The 10530-nt window shown below is 62.6% G+C and overlaps 1 protein-coding gene across 1 annotated transcript; it reads left to right on the top strand.

Annotated features, from left to right (window-relative positions):
- The first annotated feature begins 6292 nt into the window (after positions 1-6292).
- Positions 6293-9650, top strand: LEFTY1 (left-right determination factor 1). Its single transcript, XM_043567926.1, has 4 exons — positions 6293-6743; positions 7738-7984; positions 8404-8646; positions 8921-9650. Exons 1-4 carry the CDS (start codon positions 6494-6496, stop codon positions 9282-9284), a joined length of 1104 nt encoding a protein of 367 aa, XP_043423861.1. The 5' UTR covers positions 6293-6493; the 3' UTR covers positions 9285-9650.
- The last annotated feature ends 880 nt before the right edge of the window (positions 9651-10530 follow it).

The following is a 10530-nucleotide window of genomic DNA, read 5'->3' as shown; positions in this document are numbered from 1 at the left end:
GGGCCTGGGGAGACCGCACACCTCAGAGCTATATTCCGGAGAAGGAAATGAAGTCGGGCTCACCTCCTCAGTAAGGCTCAGGGTCAGCCCCGCAGCACAGAACCAACTGGGGCCCCTGTGCGGACCTGGGGCCCTGCTCCTTGCTGGCACCGGGGTCCCAGGCCGGTGCAGAGACTTCCAGGTCCACAGCAGGGCTCGCTGCACGAGGAACGGCCCTGCCCGCATGAGCCTGGTGCTCCCGGGGCTCCGGGGCAGGTGGGCCACAGCTGGGGAGCTGACGACCCTTCCCGGTCCCCGGGAGGCCATCCTTGGCGGGAACCTGCAGCCTCTCAGGCGGACGAGGGTTTGTCCAGGGAGAAGCCCCCCACCCTTCGCTCTCTCCTAGTGCTTTGGAGCTGGATGGAAAATCGAGTTTACGAAGAGACGGAGATCCTGAGACGTTCACCAAGTTCGCACAGAGCGAAGACTCCATCTTGCCATTCGTTACTTCATTTATGCAATCAACAAATATTGATCGACTGTCCAGCACAGGGGGCTGGCGGCCGTTCTCCCGCAGGGACACAGCCGTGAATGGGCCGGACAAAGTCACCGAGCCGTGGTGTCTACATTCTAATGGGGAGTCGGTCCACAAGCAGTTAAACAAACAGATAAAGAAGGTGATTTCAGATAGCACCAAGCAGCAAGAAGAAAATAAAGCTGGATGATAAGAGAGACCTTGATGGGTGGGGGCAGGAAGGGACGCACAGATTTCATGCATGGGCAAGAGAGGGCTTTCTGAGGACATGACGTCTGATCTGAGTTCTGGATGATAGGAATTAGCTAACCCTGCCAAGGTCAGGGCTAAGCACCTTGCAGGCAGAGGGGACGGCTAGTGCAAAGGCCCTGGGGTAGGACCGGCATGGCAGGTGTGCGGACGGTAAGAAGGCCCACGTGACCGGCTGTTGGGGAGCAAGTGAGGAACCGCGGGCTCAGAGGCAGGGGGGTGAGCCTGGCCCAGGTCAGCCTGGGCTTTAAGATATTTGAGTTCCATCCAAAAGTACAGCAGGAAGTCACTGGAGGGTTTTTGCTTGGTGGTTGTTGTGTTTTAATTGACTTGATTTTTTTTTTTAATTTTTTTTTTTAACGTTTATTTATTTTTGAGACAGAGAGAGACAGAGCATGAATGGGGGAGGGTCAGAGAGAGAGAAGGAAACACAGAATCCGAAACGGGCTCCAGGCTCTGAGCTGTCAGCACACAGCCCGACGGGGGGCTCGAGCTCATGAACTGTGAGATCATGACCCGAGCCGAAATCAAGAGTCGGATGCTTGGACCTCCCAGGCGCCCGCATATATTTTTAAAAGTAAACTCTACCCCCGACGTGGGGCTCTTACTCACGACTCCCCAGATCAAGAATCACTTGCTCTACTGATGGAGCCAGCCAGGCACCTCTGCGGCTTTGCATTTTGGACTTAGATCTGTGATCCGTTTTGAGTTAATTCGGGAGGGTTTTAATTAATAGAGTACCTCTGATTAAAGTTTGTCTGGGATTCCTGTGGACTGTGGGGGGCGGGGAAGGCAGAGGGAGGCGGCAGTCACAGCCTCCAGGACGAGGGATGGATGGTTGGTCCCAGATGGTCACCCCCCCAGTGTGGGGGGTCCGGCCAGACGCCCCCGCAGCCAGGAGGAAAGAGAAGCCGGTTCATTCCCTGGCCTCCTGCCGTGGGCGCCTCAAGGGGGCTCTTCTGGCCCGGGGTCAGAGACACGGTGAGCCACCTTCAATACAGCAGGCTGAGTGTGGACCCAGCGCGGGGACCAGTGGAGACAGACAGAGGGCCACTCTCCCAGACCTGTTAGCCCTCTGCAAACACAGCCCCTCTCCCGGATGTGGATTCCACTTGGGTTCAAGAGTTTTGCTGGGGACATAAAACAACAGGGCAATCAAACAGAAGAAAGCCACTGTGGACAGGGACATTGGTCACGGGGGGGTCGGCCCCCACGTTGGTCATGCACGGAGAGGGGCCCTGCCCCCCAGGCTGCGGGTCTGGGCAGAGCTGGGCCTTCTGTGGGGTGTGCTGGGCGGGGAAGTCATCTCAAAGCCAGACCTGCTGTCCCCGAGGGGAGGAGGGGGCATTGGGGTGGGGAGAACGAGCAGACCCTCGACAGCTCTGACCGAGGGCCTGCAGTTGAGGACGTGTGGGGACTCGGGTCGGTGAAGGCTGGAGCCCAGGAGCGGCTTCACGTCGGCATCACCCTGTCCCCTCCTGTTCAGGGCCGGCACCGCTGTGGGTGCCCCAGAGATGGCCCGAGGCCCGGCCCCAGGTGCCCTGGGCTGTCCCAACCCTGCCGCCCTCAGCCTCCCAGACCCCGGGCCTGGGGCCCACGTGGCCCCTTGGGGTCCTCCCAGGACGGCCGGGGTCCACGGGGCCGCCCTTGCCCGGGGCTCCCTCCGCAGGAATGGGGACCCACGTTTCAGTTCGTCCAGCCCCTTCTCGGCAGGAGTGAGTCCTGGGCTCTCCTCGCCCGCGCTGCCCACGAGCTGCGTGTCGTCCTCCCACGAGCTGCGTTTCTACCCTCTTCAATATGTCTCCACCTGTAAACTAGGAATTATGTCCTTTTTTTTTGGCAAGGAACGTCTCGGGGTTAATCGAGATGTCACCAGAGTGCCCATCATATACGTACAGTAGGTGCTTAATAAACAGGAGGAGTCTTTCACAGTGCTAATGTTCACAATGTTTTACTTTAAGAAAGTTAAGTTTGGGGCGCCTGGGTGACTCAGCCAGATGAGATGAGAGAGGCAGAGCCCCACAACTATGGGGTGGGGTGGCCCCCCGAGTCTGGAGGCTTCGTCGGGCCAGAAGCTGTCTCGGAGGGGGCACTGCGATCTGGGGGGCATGTCTGGGGACAGGGGTGGGGTGGCCCGGGTCGTGCCCGAGAGCGGTGGCTGGAGGAAGGAGACCTCCCGCAGCTGCGGAGCCCCCTTTGGCCCTTTTCTCTCCCTGGGGACAGTTTGGGACAGTGTCACTTAGTTGTCTGAGGCTGGAAGTACCTGAGGGGATGGGGGGGAGGAGGGACCGGACTGGAGGTGGGGGCCATCAGGTCAACGTGGGGGCCCCCATGTCCCCATATTCAGAGCCCACCAGAGTCCCAGGGAGGCTGGCTCTCCTGTCCCTGAGCTGTCCCACCCACACCGTCCTCCTGCCCGTGTGACCCAGGCAGGCTCGGGGCTCCCACGCCACCAATGCGTCTGGCGGCTGACCTCTGGCAGGTGACACGGGGCCTGCAGGGCTCCCGGCGCCCTGGACTGGGACTGCTGGTGTGTGGGGAGGACCCCCCCCCCCCCCCCCCCCAGTGCTTGTCCTCTGTGCCTCCCCGGAGGGCCGCATGGAGACCCGCACCAGCCTCCGGGCAGCGGTGCACGGTGGGCGCATGCGTGGTTGCACGGGGACCTCCCTCCCCACCCCTGCATCTTCCTCTGGCGCTGGGGCAGGGGGAGCCGCTGGAGGGGGCAGGGCGGCTGGGCCCCAGAGGGCTTGGAGCTGGATCCCCGCCTGGTCTGCGGGGCCCTCTACCCCGCAATTTCCAAGACATATCTGTCTTTTGCTCTCTGTGTTGCGGGTCTCACTCCGCCCAGAACAAAAGCACAGAAGCTCTGGTAGGACCTGGGATCGGTGACACAGGTAGGACAGTACGGTCACCAGCGAAGGAGCCCCGGGACAGGCAGCGATCCCGGCGGGTGGATGGGCTCCCTCCCCGTCGGTGAACCACAGCCCCGGGTCGAGAAAACACCCAGATGTTCGTCTGGAGGACGAGCATCGGTTCCGGCCCATCTCCAGGCTGTGCTCCCGATGGCGGCTGTCGCCTGCCGCCTGCCGGTCTCTGTCCACAGCGCTCTGGCCCGCCCTCCTCCCCATCCACCCCTCCCCAGTCCAGATGCCGCCCTCCCTCTCCCTTCTAATGACCCAGAGGCCCAGGGCTCAGAAGCTCCAAACAGAACGATCACTGTTAGGCGGTAGGCCAGCGCAGACGGCTTCCTTCCTTCCTTCCTTCCTTCCTCCCTTTTCTCTTTCTTTCTCTCTTGGGGAGAGTTGTCAGCAATAATACTCTCTTTTTTTACTACCCAGTAAAAAACGTTCAAAACCAAAAATGCCCACAGAAGCCAGTCTCTTTCCCCAAATCTTGCCCTGAAGAAGGATCTTCTGGAAGCCATGCGTCTCCATAACCCCCTCTTCCTCCCTCCCTTTCTCTTCAGTTAATTCAGCAAATATTTATTGATGACTTGGCTCCTTCTCCATGTCCTGGGGACACCTGTGGGGACAAAGAGGCAGCTGACAGGAAAGGAAGCCCAAGTACAGCGTGGGGGCCCAGGGGACGGGAGGCACTCCCTGCAAAGCTGTGTTTAGGAGCCAAAGGGTGCCCCACTGCCCAATTTGGGGGATGCGCAGTGGGCACTCTCACCCCGGCACAGCCCGGTGCCTCCCTTCCCTTTGGGGACCTCACGGTTCTCCTTTGCCCTCCCCACACCCTGGGTGGAAAACAACGTGGACATTTCACAGAGGCTCAGAGCAGTTGAGGCCCTTGCCCAAGGTCGTAGACTGTTAATGAGAGCACTGAGGGGTGCCCGGCCTGGCCCCTGACCTTGGACAAGTTCATCACCTGCCTGCGTGTGCTCTCCTTATCTGTCAGATGGGGGCATTAACGATGTGTATCCTGTGAGCTCATGGGGAGGGGCTTAGGAGCCGGGATCCACATCAGCTCTCCTTGTCTGAATGCAAAGGCGTCCTTCCAGAAAGGCTCTCCTGGCCTCACCCAGCTGACTAGCAGATAGCTGTCAGAGGGAGGTTCAGTGACTCAAGAGGCCACACAGCTCGTGGGCGGCGTGGCGAGGAGAGCCCAGGACTCACTCCTGCCGGGAAGGGGCTGGACGAACTGAAACGTGGGTCCCCATTCCTGCGGAGGGAGCCCCGGGCAAGGGCGGCCCCGTGGACCCCGGCCGTCCTGGGAGGACCCCAAGGGGCCACGTGGGCCCCAGGCCCGGGGTCTGGGAGGCTGAGGGCGGCAGGGTTGGGACAGCCCAGGGCACCTGGGGCCGGGCCTCGGGCCATCTCTGGGGCACCCACAGCGGAGCCGGCCCTGAACAGGAGGGGACAGGGTGATGCCGACGTGAAGCCGCTCCTGGGCTCCAGCCCTCACCGCCCCGAGTCCCCTCTGCTTCTGAGCCCAGGTCCGGTCGGGCTCGTCTCCCAGCATGGAGGCCGAGAGTGACCTCCGAGCCCACGTTTTCCCGTGGCCCTCACGTGGCAGCCTGGACTCTGGCTGGGGTCAAATCCTGGCCCAAAGGGGCAGAGGGAGGTGGTGGCTCCCACCGCCTGCCCAGCCCGGCCCCCACCACCCATCTCTCCGGGACGAGCTGGGTGCCAGGTTCGCTGCCCACACCTCAGGCCGGTCCGGTGTCCCCCACGGTGCCCTTGGCTGGGTCCAAACAGGCCCTCAGGCAGTGGCACTGATCCCTCATTCCCTCACCCCCCTCTCCTCCCTCAGGACACAGGATCTGGCCCCAGGGCTGTTGAGCATCTCTGGCCCAAGGGACCCTGTGCAGGTGGAAGCCAGACTCCCGCCTCCGCATCACCACGGATGGGGCTGCCGCGGCGCATTGTAACAAACGTCCCAATCCACACTGGCTTTCTGGCTGCGAGATTTAGCAAATCAAAGTATAGGACTCCCACCGAAATGCGGACTTCAGATAAACGGCAACTAGTTAGTGAGTCTGAGCATGTCCCCCCTCGGTTTCTGGCTCAGAAGTCGGAAGGGGCCATGGATTGGTTTCCCCCCTCTAATGTATGAATCCATGAACAGCCAAGAAGAGGGGGAGGGAGGGTCCTTATTGGACACCCACCCATTGGTGCTAAATTATCATAGGTTCCCTGGCCTGGGAAGGGTCCCCGGAGCAGGGGTTTCCCACCGGGGACAGCCCAGGATCTCAGCAGCCCCCACTGCCCTGCAAACACCAGGCCGGAGGCTCATCCCTGCACCAGAACTGGTCCTTAATCCAAGAGCCTTGGTGGCGGGCAGGCACTCTACCTGCAGCCCGCAACTGGACGCCAGGGCCACACTCCGGTCGGTTCTGTGACTGGGGAGACTGGGAACGTGGCACAGAGGAGACGCCTGCTTCTTCTCCGGGAGACACATCTGTGAGGTTAACAGGGCAGGCGACACGAAGCAAGGCAGGGGCTCCCGGCCACCGTGTAGATAGCAACAGCCAGCTGTCCACAGTCCAGACGGGCCTCTGTGCCCTTTCCAGACGGCCCCCTCCTCGAGGCCCAAGGACCGTCTGGCTGCTGAGCTCCCAGGAGGTCCGAGGGGTGTGACCTCCCCCCTCCGCCCGGGCCCAGCTCAGGGCTGCCTATAAAGCTGGCCCGGGCCCGGCCCTCCGCACACCGGGCTGGGACCCTCGCTGAGCCTCCTCGGGGGACGCGTGCGCTCTGACCCCCGCCCCCCCCATCCCCAGGAGGCACCATGAGGCCCCTGTGGCTGTGCTGGGCGCTCTGGGCACTGCCCCTGACGGGCCCCGGGGCCGCCCTGACCGGGGAGCAGGTGCGGGCCAGCCTGCTGCGGCAGCTGGGCCTGCACGAGGCGCCCGTCCTGGACCAGCACGACGTGGAGGGGCTGGTCACCCCGGCCCACGTGAGGGCCCAGTACGTGGCCCTGCTGCAGCGCAGCCACGGCGCCCACTCCCGCGGGAAGAGGTTCAGCCAGAGAGTCCGAGGTGAGGTCCCCCTCCCGCCACAGCCCGGTGCTCTTGGGAGCGGGGAGGCTGAGGCCAGCGGGCCTGTCCCGGGACGGCTGTCGTGGGGCGGGGGAGCTCCACGGGACCGTGAGCGTGGCTGCGTCCGGGGTCCTGGTCTCCGTCTGCACCAGGGCCCCCTGGCAGAGGCGAGGCAGGACCAACACCCTTGTGGGTGCAGAAGCCCCGTGGGAGGAGGGGAGACAGAGAAAGGGGACTTGGGGCTAGTGACAGGGAGGATGGCCTTGGCCGGTCAGGTGCCTGGAGGCCTGGGGACGAGGAGGCTGGTCCTGAACGCTCTGCAGAGCTGACCGCTGGCGGCCACGTGGCCCGTGGTCAGGTGGTCCCACCGTCGGCCCGGAGCCTCAGGCGTTGGGGACACGGGGCCTGGTGCCTCTGGGGAACAGGAGCTGGCGACAGGCCCCAGGCGCCTCTTCCTCCGGTTGGGGACATTTCACTGGGCAGGAGCCCCTCAGGCAGGGAGAGGAGAGGAAGTCGGGGCTCTTGCCCTCCCTCCCGGAAAGGCCACTCTCGGCTGGTGACCACAGATTTCCACGGTGGCTCTCTGCCTCCCTCTCTCCGCTGGCCCTCCCACTTCAGCTGAGCCCTTCGCCTAAAGAAGGCTGCGTGTCAGGGCGCCTGGGGGGCTCAGTCGGTGAAGCGTCTGACTCTCGGTTTTGGCTCAGGTCGTGATCTCGGGGTTCGTGGGATCGAGTCCCACGTCAGGCTCTGTGCTGTCAGCACGGAGCCTGCTTGGGATTCCCTGTCTCCCTCGCTCTCTGCCCCTCTCCCTCTTGCACTTGCTCTGTCTCTCTAGGAAAATAAATAAACTTAAAAAAAAAAAAAAAGAAGGCTGTGCAGGTGAGGCCCCGCCCCCACCTCTCCCTGCCTTCCTGGGGGATCCTGCTCACTGGCTCTGGGCCCCGCGCCCTCCCAGCTGGCCTGACCTGCCTCCTGACCCTGCTCCCGTCCCCAGAGGTGGCGGGCAGGTTGCTGGCGGCCGAGGCCTCCACGCACCTGCTGGTGTTCGGCATGGAGGGGCGCCTGCCGCCGAACAGCGAGCTGGTGCAGGCCGTGCTGCGCCTCTTCCAGGAGCCGGTCCCCAAGGCCGCGCTGCGCAGGCTCGAGCGGCTGTCCCCGCACGGCGCCCGCGCCCGCGTCACCGTCGAGTGGCTGCGCATCCACGAGGACAGCTCGAACCGCACCTACCTGGTGGACTCCAGGTGGGGAGGCCGTGGCCGGGCTGGCAGTGGGGAGGGGAGGGGAGGGGGGCGCAGGTGGGCCCAGGACGGCAGGGTGGGTGGGGTTGGTGGGGAGTGGGGGGGGAGGGGGGCTGTTGGAGGGGGGGACAGGGTGGATGGGGCCCTGAGGGGGGAAGGGGGAGGTGGAGGGGGCTGGAGGGGCAGAAGGGGAGGGTGGCAGGTGGGCTAGTGGTGGGGGGAGAGAAGAGGGGGAGGGGAGGGGGGAGGGGGCTGGAGGGGGAGAAGGGGTGGGTGGCATGTGGGCCTAGTGTGGGAGAGGGGGGGAGAGAAGAGAGGGAGGGGAAGGGGAGGGGGCAGGTGGGCCCAGTGGGGGGGGGGCAGGCTGCCCCCAGGGGGTGTCCCCAGCCCCAGCTCAGGTCCCCGTCTCCACGGTTTCGCAGGCTGGTGTCCCTCCAGGGGAGTGGCTGGAAGGCCTTCGACGTGACCGAGGCCGTGAACTTCTGGCGCCAGCTGGGCCGGTCTGGGCAGCCGCTGCTGCTGCAGGTGTCGGTGCAGAGGGCGCACCTGGGCCCGCGGGCCTCGGGCGCCCACACGCTGCTCCGCTTCGCGTCCCAGGGCCAGGAGGGCACGGGGCAGGGCGAGCCCCAGCTGGAGCTGCACACCCTGGACCTCGGGGCCTACGGGTAGGCGCCTGGGCCCTCGGGGCCCCCCACGAGCGGGCGGGTTGGCGTGGGGTCTCCCAGGGGCGCCGTGGGAATCAACGGACGCGGGGTTTCCCCCCCACCTCCCAGGACTAAGGTTTAGGTACTGCGCAGGGTCTGGTTATTGGTGGTTCCCCGTCCCCGGCGCAAACCCCAGCCTGTGCAATGTGACGAGAGCTGGCGGTAAATCTCCCTCCCGGGTGCCCCCCCCCCACCCCGTGAGCTCAGCTGACCTGCGCCCCTCCTGTCCCCGCAGAGCTCAGGGCGACTGTGACCCCGAGGCGCCGGCGGCGGAGGGCGCCCGCTGCTGCCGCCAGGAGACCTACGTTGACCTGCGGGGCATGCGGTGGGCCGAGAACTGGGTCCTGGAGCCCCCCGGCTTCCTGGCCTACGAGTGTGTGGGCGCGTGCCAGCAGCCCCCGGAGCCCCCGACCTTCAGGCGGCCGTTCCCGGGGCCGCGACAGTGCGTCGCCTCGGAGACGACCTCGCTGCCCCTGATCGTGGGCGTCAAGGAGGGCGGCAGGCCCAGGCCCCAGGTGGTCAGCCTGCCCAACATGAGGGTGGAGAAGTGCAGCTGCGCGTGGGACGGGGCGCCCGTGCCCAGGAGGCTGGGGCCTTAGGGCTGGCCGTGGCCTCCGATGGACTTGCCTCTGTGTGCATCCAGGCATCGGGACAGCTGGGTACTAAGGACTATTGATAGCTAACGCTGGGCTGTCTACTGAGCTCAGAATTTGCTTCCTGTGTCCATTCAGCTCATCTCCTAATTTTTCTGCCCAGGGTCACAACTCCCGTGCTTTGCTCTGGTCATTCACTGCACATCCCAAGCACTTACCTCTGTCAGTTCCCAAACTGTCACTGTCTCCTCGTCCCCTCACTGGGTCTGGGCTCAGCTCTGTGGAAAGGGCCTACGTGGTCCGGTCAAGTACGGGTTATGCATTTCCAACCCGGATTGTAAGGGCATTATCTAATAAACAAATGAAACACGTTTTATTCTGTATTCCTCTATTTTCCCCGGAACCCCAAGGGAACAGAAAGTTCTATAGAGATTAGGTCAACCTGCTTAGAAAATCAAGGAAGGAGCCGAGCAACACAGGAAGCTAGGATTGAAACACATTGAGCCCTGTGTGTCTGTCCTCTTACAATCGAAACAGACATCTTTTTGTCGTGGTGGACGCCCTACGGTTCTGGGCACAGCAAGTCGGCTTTGTTTCAATTCTACTTGCTACAAAATAAAAAAGTCTGATGAAAATCATCAGTGGCACAAGCCTGTAGGTCACTCCTTTAGATTTAGGGGCACATGAGGGGAGCAACTGTGGAAAACGTTGGCTGTGACAATTTATTTTTTATTATTTTTTAATGTTTATTTTTCACAAAGAGAGACAGAGACAGAGCGTGAGCAGGGGAGGGGCCGAGAGAGAGGGAGACCCAGAATCCGAAGCAGGCTCCGGGCTCTGAGCTGTCCGCACAGAGCCCTAAGCAGGGCTGGAACTCAAGGACTGTGAGATCGTGACCTGAGCCAAAGTCGGATGCTTCACCGACTGAGCCACCTGGGGGCCCCAGACAATTTAGAATGCCCAGATTATAGGGGCTGTTAAGCTGTGACTTTGTCGCAGGATCCCAGCCAGGACACCTTAATTCCTAGCCGGTCTGCACAGCACTAATTAGCTCTGAATTCCACACTCTGCAAACCCCTATTTCCTTCCCCATCAAACAGAAAGATTCCTGACTCCCATATACTTACTGGAGATTTAAGCACCCCCTACACTGATCCATAACAGGGGCTGTGGTTAGTTACCTCAACACACCGTCTCACCCATTTGGCCTTCTCTTGATTTTGAAATAAACTTAACCTACTGAAAATAAAAT

Source organism: Prionailurus bengalensis, chromosome E4 (genome assembly GCF_016509475.1).
Source record: "Prionailurus bengalensis isolate Pbe53 chromosome E4, Fcat_Pben_1.1_paternal_pri, whole genome shotgun sequence".
In the NCBI taxonomy this organism is placed as follows: Eukaryota; Metazoa; Chordata; class Mammalia; order Carnivora; family Felidae; genus Prionailurus; species Prionailurus bengalensis.
The sequence above is the reverse complement of the archived record's forward strand: the minus strand, read 5'-3'. Positions and strand labels throughout refer to the sequence as shown.